This window comes from Lepidochelys kempii, chromosome 11 (assembly GCF_965140285.1).
Source record: "Lepidochelys kempii isolate rLepKem1 chromosome 11, rLepKem1.hap1, whole genome shotgun sequence".
Taxonomy (NCBI): Eukaryota; Metazoa; Chordata; order Testudines; family Cheloniidae; genus Lepidochelys; species Lepidochelys kempii.
Genome location: NC_136390.1, coordinates 68,341,474 through 68,361,888, shown reverse-complemented (window position 1 = coordinate 68,361,888; position 20,415 = coordinate 68,341,474). Strand labels below are relative to the sequence as shown.

The following is a 20,415-nucleotide window of genomic DNA, read 5'->3' as shown; positions in this document are numbered from 1 at the left end:
AGCCAGCATGCTTCCTGGGATATTGTTCATTCCAAAGCAATTCGTCAGACACAGCAGGGCCAAATGAAAAGAAAAATGCAGTCTCTGGAGTCCTGCTTTAGCTGTAATTGGACCACCAGCAAAGGGCATACAATCAACAGTGTCCTTTACCAGAAACCTCGCCAATGTTTAGCTCATGTACAAGCTTTAAACATTGACATATTAAAGTCAAATGCGGCTTTCTGCTAATCAGAGATGACCACTTTGGGATCACTTGTTTTCATTAGCAGAGACTTAATGCTTATTTAGGCCACGTCCACACTACAAAATTATGTCGACCTAGCTTACATCAGCATACGACCCCCACGGCTATTAAATCACTTGTGTGTGTGCCCACCTTGTGTCGGGGGCGCACGTCCTCACTAGGAGCGCTCGTATTGATTGTATCATCAGCGTGGGACGTTGTGGGATGGCTCCCGAAAGCCGGGAAGCGTCGATGTAAGCAAAGCAGTGTCTACAGTGACACTGCATGGATCTAATTACATCAGCCACGACTCTGTGGTGCTTGGGGGAGATTGCAGTATTAACCTGGCGCAGAGAGGAACTTGGCGTCAATGGGAGCCAAACTGAAGTGAAGACACGTACACAGCGAAGTCGATGCAAGACCACTTATGCAGAGCTCATCTTTTTGTTCTGTGGGATCCATAACTAGGACTCCTAGGTGCTTACTGCAGTACAAAGAATAAATAATATTAATAGCTAGCAGTAGGATGACGGGCCAGTCAAAAGGCTGATCCATGTTGTCAGACCATGTCTAGGCAAAGGGAAAATCTCAACAGATTTTTCTAAGTCGTCATAAAGATTCTCGTGTGAGATAATGTTACCAGTATTGAAAGGGTGTCTTGTTGCCATGATACTTCAGATGTCTAGGGTTTGGTACCCTGATCCATATTTAAACACCTGAATAATTAACCAGATTTTTTTCAGGTACTGAGCCCCTGCTGAAGTCATTAGGAGTGGAAATTGCTCAGCACTTAGGGATTTGGGAGCTTAACTGTAGGCACCGAAGTTTGAAACAAAATTGCCCTTGATGTAAAAAAAAGGAATCAATTAGGCTGTATAACAGAACCAAAAAGAAATGTTCTGAAAGAATTAGGGCCGGTGTGGTGAGAGTGGAATTGGATGTTCTTGCGATGAGAACAATGCCAGGAATGAACTAGGTAGGCCCAATGATTTTATGATTTGTCATTCATATAGTCTGAGAATTATCGATGTTTGTATTGGTTAACCATAAGGCATCGTGTAACTCATTTGCACAAGTAATCAGAAACCTCAGTTGAATATAAGACTCCACAACGGCTCTGATACTGCACCATTGAAGCCAGTGGGAGTTTTACTGCTGACTTCAGTGAGGCTGGGGTCATGCCCTGTAGTTGTTTAATTATAAAGGTATTGGATTTAAAATTAATATATAGACTCTCCAATCATTCATTAAAGCCTTTTTCTTCTTAATTAGCAAAATAACTTCTTGTTTCCAGTGATGGGTTTTTTGTTGTTTTTCTCAAACTTGTGGCTCTCTACAGAGTCGACATTCTGCTGTTATGTGCATTTGCTTTTTCAGTTTTAATTTTGTGCCAACAAATAATCGTGTGTAAAGCTTAGACTAAAATCTTCTAAGCCACCCAATGTAATTTCAGATGTACAGTAGACTCAGGTATTTTTGTAAAATCATTTCTTAAGATAGGGCTTATTTGACAGTTTCTGGTCTCAGTCAAACGTCTAAGAGTTTAGTTATTCAGTGAGAACTCACTTCTTCTTCCTTGTTCCGTACCTTATTCCTGGAGTCACCTTTACCATTCTGTAAGGAATCCTTCTGTATTACTGAATGTTTCTCTTCTGTCAGATGATGTTCCTTCACCCAAGGAGCTACAGTTTGTGGAAGTCACCGATGTCAAAATCACCATCATATGGACCCCACCATCGAGCACGGTGTCTGGCTATCGGGTGGAAGTCCTCCCAGTTAACCGCCCTGGTGTACAAGGACAGAAACTGCCTACTACCAGGAATTACTTTGCTGAGGTCACTGACCTTTTACCTGGAACGACCTATCTCTTCAAGGTCTTTGCAGTGCTCCAGGGCCGGGAGAGCAAGCCATTGACTGGAGAGCAAACGACTAGTAAGTGTCTTTCCTTGATGGTTTTTTTTTTTTATGGACTTGGAAGTGACTCTTTTCCCCTCCTTTAGAGTAACATGTAAATACATCACTTAAAGTGAAACAGTTCAATTTAGCCATGCAGCACCCAATAAGCAAAATGATGGGGGCTGAGAATTCAGCTGATCACGTATTGATCTCCTTAATAGATGTATTCTCTTCCAGTGCTTTCTGATAGGGGTTTAACTCTCATGGTGTTTGGAAACAATTTAATGTGGCTGGAGTTCTCTCTTTTTTTCTTTTTTAATTGATTGAGAAGGTATGTGCCCTTCTGGCTCATTGCTAGCAAAGGTCTGAGGCTGTGACTTTTCAAAGGCACCTAAGGGTGAATTTCAATGGGATTTGGGAGCCTAGCTTGCTTAGACTGCGTTTGTACGTCCCAATCTAAATGCTGATTGCTGCACGCTTGGCTTTCATTGACTGCCACAGGAGCTGTGCGTGTATCTCTAAGAACAGGAATCGGCACATAGTTAAAGTGACAATACATCCCAATGTTACCATGTCAGTCCTGGTTCATGATACGATGTCCTGCTACTCCTTTCAGGAGGCATGAATTGCCTCATCAATCAAAACGTTGGGGGTACAAAACGTTTATTCAAGACCTCTGGCTCCCCTGCTAGAAAGTGTTTTTACAGCCCTGTTTCACTGTTGTCACACAGAGCTTTGTTCAAAGTCCACTGAAGTCTGTGGACGTTTTTTGCATTGATTTCAATGGGACTTCGGATCAGGCCCATAGGGAGTGCGTGTTTCCCACTAATCAGTGTTCAAGGTCAAAGCCTCTCATGATTTTGTCAATGACGACAGTACAGTATCCGTGGCCCAGTCAGTGCATTGCAAAACCGCTCCTCTGGCTCCTTGGTGTGAGGAGAAGGGGACTTCCTGGCAGTCCCTCTGTCCCTTGCTTCCCACAACCATAGAGAGGCTGGAAGCAAGCAACTGAAGGATGCAAAGGAAAGAGGTGAAGCTCCGCATCTCTTTGATTTCCCCATCTGTAAAATGGATATAATGATACTGACCTCCTTTGTAAAGTGCTTTGAGATCTACTGATGACAAGCGCTGTGTAACAGCTAGGTATGGCTATTGAAGTGTTTTCCCAACCCAAGGGAAGCCGATCAAAGAACGTCAGAATGTGGCTCTTGTGAGTATTTCACAACCCTGAAAGAGTGGCCACAACAGTGTCCCAGTTTTTGATCCTGAAGTTCCACACAGGGCCAGGCTTTCAAAAGGGCTCAGCTCTCATTGATCTCATATTCTGAACGGTTGTTCTCACTGTTGAAAGTCTGCCCCAGAGTGTCTAAAAGAGAGAAGCAAAAGACGTTTTGATCTTATTTCATTTCCTCAGAAGGAATAAGTTTAGGTGCCCGGACATTTTCAAAAGCATCTACATGACTTAGGAGCACAAATCCCATTGAAAACCCTTTTTGAAAATCCCAACCTGAATTTCCTTTGCTGTTTACCAAAAAAAAAACCTCAAGTGGCCAGATTTTCCCCCAGAGCTCAGCTCCCATTGAGACCTAAAATTTCCAGTGTTTGTTCTCATTGGGGTTTGCCGGGTGCATAGCGCTTCTGAAAATCTGCCCACTTCATGTAGGTGCCTAAATGGGAGCTGAGCTCTTTTGCAAAACTGTCTCCAAATGTTTATTTGGAATGTGAAGCTGAGCCTAGCCATTTGAATAGGCCTGCATAGACCTTGTAACACACATCTGGAATTGTTTTTCATAGGCTGTGATCATCCACTTAACTGCTTTGTCTTAACCACATTGCTAAAAGTATTCAGATGCATTGTGTCCTGTGATTGAAAGTCCTGGGAAAAAGAAATAAGTCAGGTTGCCCAAGACAAACTCTCCAGCAAAAGTCTTCCCATGGTGCAAACTTGCTTCTCCCTTTGTCCTTCCGTTAAACAGTGGCCTACAAATAAGCTATGATCGTGTGTGCTTTTTTTAATCTGTTTTGCATGGGTGGAAGAAGTGATAAAAGCCTAACACAGCTGACCGGTCAAATTCTGTACTGGTATAGGTCTACATACGAGAGAGAGATACAACACTGTCATTTTGTGTGCAGAACAAGCCCGAGTGTCAGTAGAGCTTCAGATCCTCTAAATCGCTGGTTCTCAACGTGAGGATCATTAACAGGCTTGAGGAGGGTCGCAATAACTCTCCCTTTCTTTATGACCATCCTTCTTTTCTTTATAGACAGGGGTGGGGAAGGGAGTTATTTTTTCCCTCCCCAAAATTTTTTGATAAAAATTAAAACACTGAGTGTATGTCTATACTACCCGCTGATTGGCGGGCAGCGATCGATCCAGCAGGGGTCCATTTATCGCGTCTAGTCTAGACGCGATAAATCGACCCCCGAGCGCTCTCCCACCGACTCCTGTACTCCACCGCCACGAGAGGTGCAGGCAGAGTCAACGGGGGAGCAGCAGCAGTCGACTCACCGCAGTGAAGACACCGCGGTGAGTAGGTCTAAATACGTCGACTTGAACTACGGTATTCACGTAGCTGAAGTTGTGTAACTTAGATCAATCCCCCATGCCAGTATAGACCAGGCCTGAGAACCCAAAAACTGACTTTTTTTTTTTTTTTTTTTTTGGAGGGGTAGGTTCCATTAACCATTTTTTTTCCACAGATTTCCATTTAGTCAAACTATGTTCCATTTTAAAAAAATGTGTAGATGGAACATTTTTTGACTGATGCTAGCTGCAACATGGGATTGTGGCATGGAAAAGTTGAAAACTACTGCACTAAGCAACATAGGGCCAGCTTTTTAAAGGTATTCAGATGCCTAACTCCCATTGGGCTTGCTTTTTCCCAGGACCTTTCCTGGACCTTAATTCCTATAAGTAAGCATTTTGTCAGGGGTTAACAGCTCTGCTGCATTTGTTTTGGTCTGGATCCAGCACACCACCTAAGTACGTACATAACCTTAAGCACATACTTAAAGGTCCTGACATAGCAAAGCACCTAAGGATAAAAAGAATACCAGTATGGAGACACAGGAAACATTCCAAAACCCTTGTATAATTCATATAGGAGAGAGAAGCCTGCATAGGGTTATTTTACAGCATAGTCCCCCGCTTGACTATTTTAGATTAACGTATTCCTCCCCAGAAATGTGGTGGTGTTTTTTAATTAAAATTGGTGCATATGTTTTGGTATTTTTAAAAAATGACACCCAAGATTTTTCAAAAGAAAGCCTAGCTTTAGGCTTAAACCCATGGAAGAACTGTTAATTCACACGTTGCATTTTCTTCTAGAACTTGATGCTCCCACCAACCTAAGGTTTGACAACGTTACTGAGTCTGCAGTGTTAGTGACCTGGACTCCACCGCGTGCTCCGATCACAGGATACCAACTGACTGCAGGTCCCACAAGAGGAGGCCAACAAAAGCAGTACAACGTGGGGCCATCTGCCACCAAATACACACTGAGGAACCTGCAGCCTGGGTCCGAGTACACTGTCTACCTTGTGGCGGTGAAAGGCAACCAGCAAAGCAGCAGAGAAACTGCAATCTTCACTACTCGTAAGCATGATGGGTGCTTATTCATTTACCAATGACACTGTCATCTTCAAAAATGTAGACTGCATTTGAAACCGGCCCCTCTAACTCGTCTTTCAAAATAAGTCCTTTGAAATAATATTTGACTGGAGCTACTCGGGAAATGGTTCCCCCCCGTACTCCATAAGAAATTTAGGCAAAAACCAAAAAATGTTTCATTTCAATGAGAAATTTCTGATGAAATGTTCCAGCTTTTTGTTGAAAAACAAATCTAAAGCTGAAGATTTCCAAAGTGTCAGCTGTCGGCAACCCCAAACACCAGCACATTTCAGGCAAGCATACGTTTTTAGTTTCACCCAATGGATTTTGATTGTTAGTTGGATTTTCAAATTTTGCGGTGAAAACCCAGGGAAAAAAATATCATTAAAAGCTGACATTTCCCATGGAACTGTGCATTTTGATGAAAAAGCCATTTTTCCTCAAAAAGCATTTTCAGACAGTTCTATGTTTGAGCCTTTCTGGTGTGTTAGCTAGTGGTTGAAGAGAATGAGTAGTAGATAAAAGGGCTGTTTCTTCCCAAAGATTTTAGGGTTATGATGAGTTCGTTAAGAACCACTGCATGCTTGTAAAAAGAATAGATAGATTTTGCTATTCAAATAATGATGAAGCTGTGATATAAACAAAAATCAAAACCTCTCATCGATAAGGCTGATAACCACATCCTTTGTTCAATGGAGTGTGTGGGTTTTATATCAGTGTGAAGTTAAGACCAAGCGTCCACATTTATCCCTGCTGTAATATTATTGACTTCAGTAAAGTTACACCAGAGATGCACTTGGCCCATAGTGTCTGCCTTAGTGGTGAGGACACTGTGTGGGTCAGATAAAGAAAGCTATTGCCTTTCACATCTACTTGATTGGACTGAGTCCATTCCAGGTTAGGAATGTGTTGTGTAATTGTATACTTTTTAAATTGAATTGACAGTATTTTAAAGAATAAAATGCAAAATCTCAGCCAAAGCTTTTTCTGTGCTAAGTCTGTGAATATATGCTAGGATCAACCAAATTATGAACCCTGAAAACAAATATTGTAAATGGTAACAAACATTGACACCCCTTCCTCCCCCCCCCCCGCCCCTAAACATCACAAAGGGCTACCCACAGAGTTACAGATTTCTGTAACTCTCTGGGTAGCGCTGAGTTTGAACTCCGTTTTTTCTGTTCCTTTCACAGTGCAGTCCATGGGCTCTATCCCTCCCTATAACACAGAAGTGACAGAAACTTCTATTGTTGTTACCTGGACACCTGCGCCAAGGATTGGTTTCAAGGTATTTTCCCACTGAAGCCTTTGGATCTGTTTTGCTCTCTATTGCTTAATTCCATTAGCTGTCACCCAGCTCGGACCAGTTAAGAACGAATGGCCATAGACGATGGTTTGGGGAAAGAAGGGTAGTGACAAATATGGAAGTACTGAGTACAGCAGGGCAGTGCCTTGTGTTCTTAATCTGAAGTGACTATTCAGGGGTTAACATATTTAAGCAAAGGAGGTGATGCTCACACACGCCTGCTCCAAGGCCCATTGAAGTCAATGGGAGTCTTTCACCTGACTTCTGTGGGCTTTGGATCAGGCCCATATTTGGGGCCTCGAGAAGATCGTCCATCACGTGGCACCAGGAGGTTGCACTGTCCCATTCTGCTGCATGATGCTGTGTTCCTTGAGGCATACCCGCCTACAGGGCTATCCATGCCCTCTGTGTTCCAGCATAGGCTAACCTCCCCACAACAAATCAGCTAATCACTTTGGAGGATGTGTCAAGTGTGCTTACAGGCACCTCGATGGCTCATATGGGAGGCTGGAATGCAACCTTCCCCCTTTCTTCTCCTCTACAGCTGGGTGTGCGACCAAGTCAAGGCGGAGAAGCCCCACGGGAGGTGATTTCTGAGTCTGGTAGCATTGTTATCTCTGGCCTGACTCCTGGAGTGGAGTATGTCTACAGCATTTCAGTCCTGATGGACGGTCAGGACAGAGACACGCCGATCATCAAAAGAGTAACGACACGTATGACACATCTGACTATCCCTTTCTTATCTGTAATGCTCTAACTCTACTTTGCTAGGTCGTGGTGTGGTTGAGTGGGTAGGGTACTAGTGGAGGACTCGGGAGGGCTGGATTCTATTTGCAGCTCTGCCACTGCAGGATAGCCTTGGGCAAGTCTCTTTGCCTCAGTTCTTCCCTATATTTAATGAGAATAATGCTAATGATTTTCCTTTATAAAGCACTGTAAGATCTGGGCCTGAATTCAGTTGAGCGCCAAAAGAATTATTATTAGTAGCAGTAGTATTGCTAAACCCCTAAAACAGTGCGCGTGTGTGTCATTTTCTCTCTTCTCAGTCGCAAAGGAGTCTGCTCTCCCTTTGATTCTCAGATGACACTAACATTACTGCATGGGGCAAGTCAGAGTACAGCTCTGAAAAGAAGCTATTTTAGTTATTTCTTAATTTTAAGGGCTTCGGTTGTTTTTGTTTTTCAAATGACTCTTGGGATTGTCAACTCATCATGCACGTGGTTTCTTGTAGCATTGTCCCCACCGACTAACCTGCATCTGGAGCCTAACCCTGACACTGGAATCTTGACCGTCTCCTGGGATAGAAGCACAAGTCCAGGTAATTACATAGCGTCAGAAACGGCTCTGCATTACAAAAGTGTAGATCAAGAATAACTCCACTGATTTACTCTGGATTAACACTAGTGTAACTGATGGCACAGCGATTGTTAACCAGGCACCGATTAAATGTTTAGCTTCCATGTCATCTTTTGGCATATGTTGTTTTCAGTTACATTCAAATATCATCTGATAGAATACAAATGTTCTGCATTCCTGTATGTAAACGGTCTGTAACAGGTCTCTTAAAGCCGTACCTTCCATGTCAAACACTGACATTCCAAAGGGTGATTGAGGTTGCCTTTCAAGCCAGGTAGGATTTGGGGAGTGAGAAGACTGCTCCAGTATCCTTGCTAGTTAACATAGTCTGAAATAAAGAAACAAAGACCAAGAGGGTTTCTGGCAGGAAGGGAAAATGTGGGGTTAGTTCACTGAAAGTGAGTGTGGCATTTTCCAAAGCACCCAACTTTGGCCTAACTCTTCTCCCATTGATGTGGATGGGAGTATTTCCCTTGACTTCAATGGGAACTGGTAGGCCAATGCTAAGTGCCTTTGAAACCCCCCCCTGAGCTGAGAGATGTAACGTTTCCTATTTCTTGTCAGTAGAATTTTGGCTTTGGGCAACTCCTAAGAGTGCATTAGAAACTAGTCATGTGTCTCCTGTTAATGCTCATGGGAGCTGTGCAGCTAAGCCCCCATTGGACACTTCTTTGGAAATGTATCTCATGTGTCAATGCAAAGCGGACCGCTCTTGCGACGAGCAAGCACTTGCATGCCCAATTGAGGTTGACAGGGAGCATCTGTTTAATATCATCTGTATTTTCTCTGAGCGATTGTATCCAAGCCTGGTTTAAATAAATCCACCGCATTGATTCCTGTGATCTATGTATTTCAGGCATCACTGGGTACAGAGTTACCACCGTTCCTACCAATGGGCAGCAGGGTTACACCCTGGAGGAAGTGGTTAGTGCAGAGCAGAATTCCTGCATCTTTGAAAATCTGAGCCCTGGCCTGGAGTACAACGTCAGTGTTTATTCTGTCAAGGACAACAAGGAAAGCATCCCCATCTCCAAAACCATCTCACAAGGTAATGGAAAGATGAGAAGCAGCCTCGGTCACTGTAACAGACCAACCTTGTAAGCAGTCTGGACCTCCCGCTGACACTGGTGGTGGAGGATTTGCAGGCTTAGACCCTAGCAGCAAGTAGTCACTTGCCCTACGCACCAGTGCAGGTGAGTAAGGGGCCCCTTATACCCCCTTACGCATTGGCAGCCCATCCGCAGGGAAAGAGCTGTCTCTGCGGAACTGGTACACTGCCTCACTTGTACAGGTGGGCTGGTGAATGGGCAGGGCCTTGACTCCACCCCATGGTACCCCAGCCAGCAGACCTGCAGCGGTGAAGAAGGGGAAGCCAGGATGTAACGTAGCACTGGTAGGAGCTAGCGGCAGATTACTTCGTGGGTATTTCACGACGTACTGGGATGTCTCCACGTAACCCTCCATTGGTAGTCCCAGAATCACAGTTGTACGATGAACATCTGAATCCCTGAATGATGGGGAGTTTTGCTTTGTGAAGGTTTTGTTTGGCTTTGTTTCCGCTAAGCCATGAAACAGTGCCAGCTTGTGTGTTTGGCAAATGCTTGCTGTTAACCCTGCTTTTCGAATTTCTGTGCTTCGCTGAGTTACCGTGCACTCCTGTGGGTATCTACGGTAGCAGCATTGTATCATTAAAGCCACAACGGCTTTAACCCTGTACCATGCTCTAATGGGGGGGGAAAAAAGCACTAAAATGGCATCCTTTGTGTCTTTTTATATTTTTGAAAGGTGATATGGTAAATGCAGCCCATGAGGATAAATAGTTATTTTACAGAAAATGGACATTTCGCTACACTTTTTTATTCTGTAAAATACTTGTTTTTCATAACAGAGCAAGACATCTTTGCTCAGTTATTAAGCAAACCGGCCTATTGTGCCAGTTCTATCTGATATTTCCTTTTTCCAGCTAATTCATAATGATCCTATCGCAAGTGTAATAAGCCATAGGTCCTTTCTTGCTGAAGGGAGCAGCATCCACAGCTCCCACTGACTTCAGGATTCTGTTCGTAAAGTCCCAGGGCCAGACTTGGAGCTGGTGCAGTTCTGTTGACTTTAAAGGAACAGTGTCTGTTTGTTCCAGCTGAAGAGCTGGTGCCTGTAAGTTAAAGGCAAAGCAAAATCCCTGATTTCTGTTGGGTCTAACATTTGGGAAAGAAAAGCTTTGCTGAAGTGGTAGTGTCCATCGGAAAAAATCCCATAGCCTTGTTAACTCTGCAAACATCTAGGATGCATTTAGAAGGTTATTCAAGTGAATCCTAATTCAGTGGCTTGGTTTGGAGATTGTCAAGTTTGGTTAAGAAACCAAGTCAGTTTCTCTCAGCCACAGCCTGCTCCTAGCATAACATTCAGAGCTGAGTGATGCTGTGAGTGTCATATGGAAAACCCATATCCTAGAAAAGCTCATTTTTAACCACTTACAGTTTTTCTAGGCAAGCTTTCTCCCAAGTTTGGGGTTTTTGTTTTAGCACCCGTGCTGCAGCTGTAGCAGACTTTAAGAATACCGGGCCAGAACCTCAGCTGGTGAAAATCATCATGGCTTCTTTCCGGTCAATAAAGATACACTGGTTTACACCAGCTGCCTTCGTTGACTTAAAATAGAACTACAGCAGTTTTCACCAGCTCAGGATCCGGCTCACTCCAGTTATTTCAGCATCCCCAGTGGGTTGATGATTTTATGATCTGAACATTTGAAGCTGGACATAGTAATCTGACTGTTTGTTTGGTTTTTTTTTAAATTCTCAAGGGTCAGTTCTCACTAATCCAGTTTTCTTTTGCTTAAAGATTAACAGGCAAGAGAATTTTTTAAAAAATGCTAAAATTGAGTATTGTGTCTTTTAAGAGAATCCTTTAAAAAACCACCTCAGGGCCCAATTGTCTCAGCCTTACAGTAAGTTCAGTGGGAGTTAGGACCCTAAACTACTTAGGCTTTTGCACATCCCACCAGGCAGAGTCCAGATCTTCAAAGGTGTTTCGGCACCGAACTCCCACTGAAATCCTGCATTCCTGTCAGCTTCTTTCCCTGTGTAATCTGGCCCTCTGTATGTTGCAAGGTGCTATTTCGTGTAAAGAAGAGTGGCACAATTGGGCCCTCAGTAGGAAAATATTGCATATCACCATCATCGCTTGACCGTTTCCTCACTGTGAAGACATGTAACCTGATGAACACTGCCTTATTTTCCCCCCCTCCTCTTTTCTTTTGCCTCTGTGTGTCTTTGCTGTTCCCCTTGGCACTCAGTAGAGGTGCCCCAGCTCACTGACCTAAGCTTTGTTGACATAACTGATACAAGCATCGGCCTGAGGTGGACCCCACTAAACGCCTCCACCATTATTGGTTACCGCATCACGGTAGTTGCGGCAGGAGAAAGTGTCCCTATTTTTGAAGATTTTGTGGACTCCTCAGTAGGATACTACACAGTCACAGGCCTGGAGCCGGGCATTGATTACGACATCAGCGTAATCACACTCATTAATGGCGGAGAGAGCGCCCCTACCACTCTGACACAGCAAACGGGTGAATTTTGAAAACTTCCGTGTTTGTGACCTGGATGGTGTTTCATGCTGTCACTAACTACTAGGGTGACTGGGGCTTTCTCTGAGAAGAATTGAGCCACTCACTGTGATGCGGGGAGGGAAGGACAAGGACCGGCTTCTGTTTTAAATATAGGATGGGAAGGGCTATGCAGTTGGCATTTTTTTAGCCCTGTGCGTGAACTGCATTTTTATATTGCAGATAACTGCAAAGGCAGGGTCTTATTCATGTTGGCTTTTTAGCTTTTCAGGTTTCACTGTTAAACTTGACTTATATGATCCCCAAAATATAATATCCTGAATCACAATCCCCAAAGTGAGATGGGATCCCCCAAAGGGTGGATACAATTCTGGAGACACTCTTTGGTTTAGCCCCTGACACTAAATGACTAAATGGCTAAATGGTCAAGTCATTTGAGCTATTCGTATTTTTTTGGTGGTGGCCCAATTCTTCAATTCTTGCCTTAAAAGATGGAGAAGAAACATCGCTCCCTGAGCACACGTTAGTGACAGGCATGTCCCACTGTCAAGGTTCTCTGTAGTGCATGGGTAGAAGATGAACTGAGAATTAGTTTGTGCATGAAACCCCGGTCACATGTGAATAAGCTGCAGAGGTTCTAAACCCTTAAACACACAAGTAGACATAGAGGCGAAGGGTTTAATGGATCCTCTCCTCCCCTATGTATGCATGTATCAGTTTTGGATTAAATGACTTTTTCATATGTAAACTGCTGTATGGCAACTTAAGCCTCTCTTGGCCACGTCTCTCTAACCCAAGATGCAGCTGCAAGGCCAATATTACAGAAACCTGCCACCTTGTTTTCCAATTATCTCAACAGAATAGATTTAAGTATCAGCGATTTGGCAAGAGGTGAAAGGAGCCTGCCAGTAGCCTGAGTGTTTTTAACTGTAGTGGAACCAAATGTAGCTTAGGAGTATGTTTGCATGGATCTGACACAGTAGCTTCTTTTTTGCATGAGATACATTGTAGATTCCCTGAACGTCCACCTTGGTTAACTCTCACCTTCCAGAAAATGTTAAAACGACAACAACAATATTCTTTGCATGTAGCTGTTCCTGCTCCCACTGATCTGCGCTTCACCAACGTGGGGCCAGATGCTATGCGTGTGACCTGGACTCCTCCAGTATCCATTGAACTGACCAGTTTCCTGGTGCGTTACTCACCTGTGAAGAAAGAGGAAGATGTTGCCGAGCTGACCATTTCACCCTCCGACAACATGGTGGTTTTAACAAGTAAGAGGTTACCTGCGTAGGTCAGCTGGACGTAACGAACTTCTCTACAGCAGCATTGCTCAAGCTGAAGTCCATTGATGGTTGGCGGGTCTGCAGAGCACTTGCTGGTCTGTAGATCAATATGCTGGCTGTGGTCATATGGTATTAGCTCCCTCCCCCTGGTTTGCAGCAGTTACATTGCATTAAAATAGATACAAATACATAAAGTACTTTCCTTAATATTACTCCCCTATGTATTAATGGGAATAGCTGCCACGTGGACATTGAGCAGTCATGAAATGGGGAGACCTGGTTCTCCTGTTTGTGAATTGGAGGTGAGTTGGTCCATGAGTTAATTTCCCAGAAGATGTGGTCCATCCTCTGAACACATTCAGAACCCCAGCTCTCCAGTGAATTTCTTGTTGGAGACCCAGCATAAAGGGAAGGAAAAGCAAGAAATTGATTGGAATAAGTATAATGGACCAGATTCTCTGCTGGTGTAAATTGGCATAGCTTCGTTGATTTCCATAGAGCTATGCTAATTTACACCAGCGAGGGACTTGGTTCATTGTTTTAACAAAGTTAAAGTCCAACCATGTAAACCTTTTCATGCTAAGACAAGGACGATGCTTCATCATACTGGTGGGGGGCAGTTGAACCTGGTTAGGCATTAAGAGTAGGTACATATTGCCTATCTTGTTTGACAAAAAGTCAATGACTGGCAGTGCAGCGGTCTAGATGAAGACACAAAGGATCAAAATAAGCAAAAGGTCCCCTTTGAGTCTTTAGATTTTGGAAAGGAAAATAAATGCTCTAGCTGAAATTTCAGCAGTACAGTGTAACTGGTCTCTTGCATTTCTCACAAGCATATAATTAATTTGCTCATCTTGATACAAAAGTTGAGTTTTGTTGGGAGGACTTTCCCTAGAAACTGGACATGTTGGTTGAGGGAGAGACAGCACCTGCTTTAAAAATAAAGGACCACATTGTTAGCTGGCGTAAATGAAAATCGCTTCCCTGAAAGTCAGTGGTGCTACATCAGTTTACATCAGCTGAGGATCTGGCCCTGTGTATCACTAAATGCTCAGAGCTAGGAGGCCTGTATGGAAAACTAATCCCTGCTGCCAAACCCATCTAAATAATGTCCTTGGCAAATAACAATAAAAAAAGGAACCCGCCAACACTTGTTGCAGGCTAAAACTTCCATGAAACAAAAGGCCATTCCCATGGCAGAGACTGTTGAAGCGTCAGCTGGATTCAGATGTCTAGCTATCCATGGGGCTCAGGTTTTGCCCAGGCTAATCAAAAACCGGTCGCTCCACATACTGAGCCGTGTCAGCTAGAATTTGCTGAGGTTTTTCAGTTGCTCTGAGAGTCTGACAATTGCGAATGTGTGGTTTAATCCTTCAGGTCTCCTGCCTGGCACTGAATATCTGGTGAGCGTCTACAGCGTCTATGAGCAGCATGAAAGCACCCCTCTGACTGGTGTGCAGAAAACAGGTATGTGGATACCTGCTTGGAAAATGTCCATTTGCTTCTATCCCTCCTGTTAACCACTCACGGATAGGACAACGCTGATCACTGGGGGGACATAAAAGCCTTTAAGATTTTGCTCTCCTTGACATGTATTGTTATATTGTTGGAGAATTGCACAAAAGATTTTAAGGGAGTGATGCAGAGAGACAGCTTGGGAAGTGCTGAGCAAAATGGTCAAAGGGCCGGATCGTCCATTGGTTTTAATTAAAAGGTGTATAACTGACTTCAATGGGGCTATGCTAATTTACATCCACTGAGGGTTTGGCCCAATAAAAGACCAGTGTTCAGTCCCCCCAAGAGGTGTCCAAACACGTCACGTTCAGGTCCATCCACTGTATCCCTCTGACATTTTACAACCATGTATCAGAAGTATTCTGATGTTTTTGTACTTTGGCTTTGTCTGTTCTCTGAAACCAGGGCTGGGTGTTTTTGTTTTGGCAAACATTTAAAATTGTCAAATACCTCAAGTTCAGAGGACTCCAAATGTGGACTGAACTTGCAATGAGATTCCATTTTTTGCAACTATGTTCCTGTGGGGTTTTTTACACCACTGTATGACCCGGATCATTACATATTTATAGGTTCAGTGGTGAACAGTGTTTGGCAGGAGTGCAAGCAGGATTCTGAAATCCCACCGTGGGGTGGGGTTGGGGAAATCCCTCATCATTTCAAAATAAATGTATCTGTTATTCAAATAAACTGAACCTCCCTTTTCTTGGGGATCCTCCCGCCCCAACCAGGTCTTGATTCTCCAAGTGGCATTGACTTTTCGGATATAACTGCCAACTCTTTCACTGTGCACTGGATTGCTCCTCGTGCCACCATCACGGGCTACAAAATTCGCCACCATCTGGAACACAGCGGCACCAGGCCCAGGGAAGACCGTGTCCCACCTTCTCGGAATTCCATCACCCTCACTAACCTGGCTCCAGGGTCAGAGTACGTGGTCAGCATTATTGCTGTCAACGGCAGAGAGGAGAGCTTGCCCTTGGTTGGCCAGCAAACAACAGGTCAGTTTGGAAACAAGCCAGAAAAATGTACATTGAAATTCTCCTGCCCCATCTCGACAAGTTGTTAAACTGAATCCTTGCGGCTGGCTGGCGAGTAAGTGAACTACTGACAGCAGAGCAGAAAGTTGGCTAGAGGAGAAGGGGCTTGACTCAAAGGCCTCTGAGTTCAGTGGACAGACTCCCACTGATTCCCATGAGCTTAGGATCAGGCCCAAAGCACAGAAAATCTATCTGCTAAGGAGACAAGGCATTTTATCATACAAAGGAGTTTCTGAAGAGGTTAAGTGTTAATTCAGATAGCCCGGGCCAATGTCCATTGTGCACATTCTTTTGTTTTAAATGACGTTGGGTGGGCCTGCCTCAGGGCATCACACTACCAAAGCAAAGGTAAAACCCAGGGAGCTGCTGGTTGGCTCCTGGGCTGGTAGATCCCATGAGGATTGAGGTCTTTCTTCTTGCCCTCCAATGGCAAACATCAAAGCCCTCCCACTGAGGGGAGTAGCCTTCAGAAATGAGTTCTCTGGGCAATTTCCCTCTCCCCTAGGATTTTCTGCAGGAGGGACACATTTAGGGCTCAATCTAGTGGCCACAGAAGCCAATAACAATCTTTCCATAGCCATTGGATTCAGGCTTTTAGCCAGATATGACACCTAGAGACCTGACTGCAAACTGTGGGCGATTGGAAAGACTTGTTAGTAGCAGCAGCCTCCAGTGTAAGCGGAGTAACAGGAGCCTGGGGAGCGTCAAATGTTTTTTTTAATTTTCTTTCTTAACCCTCACCTCTTTTCTAGTTTCCGACGTTCCAAGGGACCTGGAAGTTACTGCCACTAGCCCCACCAGCCTGGTGATTTCCTGGGATGCTCCTGCAGTTACTGTTAGATACTATAGGATAACCTACGGTGAAACAGGTCAGTGTGTTCTAATATTACCACTTCTCCAAGAGCTCCCCATGGACACCGAGTGCGACGCTTTAAGCTCGGGCCATTTAAAACCTGCAGCAAATAGTGAAGGCAAATGTGATCGATGATTGGAGCATGCAGCATGCTCTCAGAACTCAGTGTGCTTATGGATATGCACTGAGAGAAGATTACCAATAAGTAAACATAATGGCTGAACTTTAAAGGTGGGGCAAATCATCTTTGCCTACCACATCCAGAAACTCCATTCATTTCAGAGGGAGTTCCATGGGCCTCTCGTTTGCCTCTTGGTTTGGGGTGAAAAAGGCTTTTCCAACTTATTATGGGTTGACCCAAATCTCGTTAAAATCAATGGGAGTCTTCCGCTGACTTCAGCTCAGTGGGTTTTGGGTCACCCCTTGCTTTTTTGTTTAAAACATGAGTAATTATCAGCATTTTCATCAGATTTGCTTTCTTACCTGCCCTCCCAGGTGGCAATAGCCCTGTCCAGGAGTTTACTGTGCCTGGCACCATGTCCACTGCCACCATCAACGACCTTAAGCCCGCAGCAGACTATACCATCACAGTGTATGCAGTGACGGGCCGTGGAGACAGCCCCGCCAGCAGCAAGCCGGTCACGGTCAAGTACAAAACAGGTGAGACACATGGACAGTGCTGCTAGCTTCTGGTTTATCTCATAATTGTCCTCCGTTTCAGTGGGCTTTGGTGGAGTTACACCCCAGATGGATTTGGCCCATCGTGTTCATAAAGTTACAAAATGGGATGGCGGCTTTTGGAGAAAGGAGTTTAGAATACGACTAAACAAACTTACCAGAGTTGTGGACTTGTTGTTGGGGGGAACCACTTAACATCCATCTTTGTTGGCGTGAGCATACCAAGCAAAGGCTGGCTCCTTGCACATGGGGTGTCAAACCACTTGACTGTAGGATGTAGGATGACTATTCTGTCTGCATCTTATCTCTGGCATTTTTAATGCACTGTAGCATGTAGGTACTCTCTGACCCTAATAGAAACTACCCTTGATGAGCTCTCTGGGACAGGGACTGTCTTCTTGATGGCTCAAACCCTATACAAACAACTAACTCCCATTGAAACCGAGGGAAAATCTCTTTAATGGCCCTTTTAAAAGACTTCCACTGCCATTAATGGGTATTGGATGTAGTGAGCTAAGTACTATGGGCCTGATATGTGATTCTTGATTGGGACCCTAGTCAGATTGTACACTGCTTCGAACGGGGACTGTCGACTGTTCTGTCTGTACAATGGGCTTCCATTGTTGGTTGACCTTTAGGCACCACTGTAATAAATGTGATCAATAATAATACGTGCTCTGATGGTACAAACAGTAAGTCAGAGCAGCGTGAGTTTTCCATTAAAGAAACAGTAACAGTCTAAGAGAAAAAGCAGAAGAAGTTGCAGGTGGGAGTTGCAGTGGGCCCTACAGACATGGGATACAGTGAGGAAAGGAGACTTCCTGCATTGCAGATGCTCACCGGGCTTATTTTTCGATGTGCAGAGATTGACACGCCATCCCAGATGCAAGTGACCGATGTTCAGGATAGCAGCATCAGTGTCAGATGGCTGCCTTCGACTTCTCCGGTCACGGGTTACCGAGTGACAAGCGTCCCCAAGGATGGCCATGGGCCCATGAAAACAAAAACTGTCCCTGCGGGTGAGTACGTCTTCACATCCCTAGGGATGTCGCTGCAGTTGCCTGGAGTCCATTGGCACCACTTCTTAAAACCCCTAGGGGAGTCACTTGAGGGTGGCCTGGGGCAAATTTCCCTCTCTGGGACTGAGCATGTTGTCTTAAGGGCTCTTCTGGTGACTTTGCATTTTGCCCTCTGGAAAATTTCAGTCTGTTTTACCAGCTGCACTGAGATTAGCTCTCAAGGCTGTTTGCTGCTGCAGTCAGGTTAATATTCAATCTTATTCCAAAAAGTAGTGAAGATCTGGCTGCATTAGTTTTGTTTCTCTAATGTCAAGAGACTGATTACAGGGCTCCAGCAGCCTCAAGGGGCCTCTGAGTGGATATGAATGACAGTAACACTCACTTGAAGGGCTCTTTGCGGAGCAGGCTGAAGGAGCCCTGGTATACGAGTCAGGCCAGGTACGGACAATCTAGTCAGACTCTGCTGACGTTTGGCATCCCAGCAGGTCTTAGGCCACAGTTCAGTACCCTTGCTCAGTACTGCAGCAAGGCAAATTCACCAAAGTTTGGTCCAGCTTTAAAAATAAGGCCCCCGAGTCAAAGCATGCAGTCAGAATTCCCCATGGGAATGAATGGGTAGCTGCTTGGCTGTGTTACCCCCCTGCTTCCTCCCACCTCCCCAAGTTCTGCAGTGAGCTCTGCCCATTCCGTGCAAGGGACTAGGCCAGGAAGCTGGAAAAAGATGAAAAGGTTGGCGAGCCATCGAAAACCCTGCCCGAGCTCTGTGGGTTCTTAGCAGACACCCAGAGAGGCTGCAGAGTTCCCACTGTGCTCAGCAAAGGCAGCAGGTATGCCATGTGACCATTAGTGACTGCATCTCTCTGCCCTCTCCAGTAGAATTCCCAGACGGAGCCACGCTGACTAGTCCCTGGTTTTTACATGGCGAATAGTGTGGGGCACATCAATCCTTCAGTGAAATTCCTTTTCCTGGCCCCTCCTGCTTTTCCCAAGCAACCCACACAGACTTTCTGCAGAGATGGGCAGGAGACAATCTGCGTAGCCACTTTTACCTCTACACGGCCACCACACACAGCTTTGACTATGCCTTTGCTCCCTTCTCTGCCACCTGGCACCAAGGGACTGATTTCAATGAGAGTTTGGTGCCTAAATACGTTTGAAGATCTAGGCTTAAGACACAAAACAAATATAAGGTGCCACAAGTACTCCTTTTTGCGAATACAGACCAACACGGCTGCTACTCTGGAAAAAAAATCATCTCTCTATTCCAAATTATCCCGGTGTTGTCTTTTCCTTGCAGATCAAACCCAAACTACCATCGAGGGCCTGCAGCCCACAGTCGAGTATGTGGTTAGTGTCTATGCTCAGAGTCAAAATGGAGAGAGCCTTCCTCTGGTTGAGACCGCCGTTACCAGTACGTATTTAATTTCACAGAAAAAAACAAAACAACCACCAGATCTACCTCTAGTATCTTCTGCTATGTAAATCCACTGTGCACAACTGGGAACTCCGGGGGGCATCTAGATCCTAAAGAAGGACAAGCGCCCCTCTCGTCAAGAAGTAGCTAGCTGGATCTGCTGCCAAAATATGCAATCCCCCAAAATGCTGCCAAAATATGCAATTCCCCCGCAATGCCAATGCTTTTATTTTCTTTCACTAAAAACAGCCTAAGCAAAATCATTTTTCTTTTTTTTGTTGGTCTGTTTGCCTTCAGCGAATCTTTGAAAAATGTTTTGCATAGACCTCATTTCTAGAGCTGGAGGGCAAAGGTGGTTTTAGAGGGCTAGATTTTGACTTAGAGCATTTGCCTATGCAAGGGACTAAGAACCCGCTTGACACCCTTATGTAGACCACTAGACCTTGGGACCAGGTATGCAAAAGCAAGCAGGACTTGCATACCCAATTGCTCACTCCCAAGAGCAGCTAGGTGGGCAATGGGCGGAGTCTTGGCCCATCTGTCTGTGTGCTGACCTGCTGGTATAGGACAGTGACCGAGTACGACTTGGGGCGCAAGGAGAAAGCAGGGAAGAACCTGTCACTTAGAGGGGTGTTTCTAATGCACAGTGTCTCCCAG

At 44.8% G+C, this 20,415-nt stretch overlaps 1 protein-coding gene across 6 annotated transcripts in view; it reads left to right on the top strand.

Annotated features, from left to right (window-relative positions):
- FN1 (fibronectin 1) overlaps nt 1–20,415 on the top strand; it is a 67,424-nt gene that overhangs the window by 29,441 nt on the left and 17,568 nt on the right. For 4 of the 6 annotated variants that reach the window (XM_073306736.2, XM_073306739.2, XM_073306737.2 and 1 more), the window contains 14 exons: nt 1,883–2,155; nt 5,448–5,714; nt 6,923–7,017; nt 7,580–7,748; nt 8,267–8,353; nt 9,248–9,439; nt 11,687–11,959; nt 13,048–13,230; nt 14,620–14,709; nt 15,486–15,755; nt 16,547–16,663; nt 17,143–17,307; nt 18,189–18,344; nt 19,642–19,755. In XM_073306736.2, coding sequence (XP_073162837.1) covers nt 1,883–2,155; nt 5,448–5,714; nt 6,923–7,017; nt 7,580–7,748; nt 8,267–8,353; nt 9,248–9,439; nt 11,687–11,959; nt 13,048–13,230; nt 14,620–14,709; nt 15,486–15,755; nt 16,547–16,663; nt 17,143–17,307; nt 18,189–18,344; nt 19,642–19,755 — 2,451 coding nt within the window. The remainder of the gene's footprint in view (nt 1–1,882; nt 2,156–5,447; nt 5,715–6,922; nt 7,018–7,579; nt 7,749–8,266; nt 8,354–9,247; nt 9,440–11,686; nt 11,960–13,047; nt 13,231–14,619; nt 14,710–15,485; nt 15,756–16,546; nt 16,664–17,142; nt 17,308–18,188; nt 18,345–19,641; nt 19,756–20,415) is intronic. The other 2 variants (XM_073306741.2, XM_073306740.2) reach the window with 1 other exon arrangement.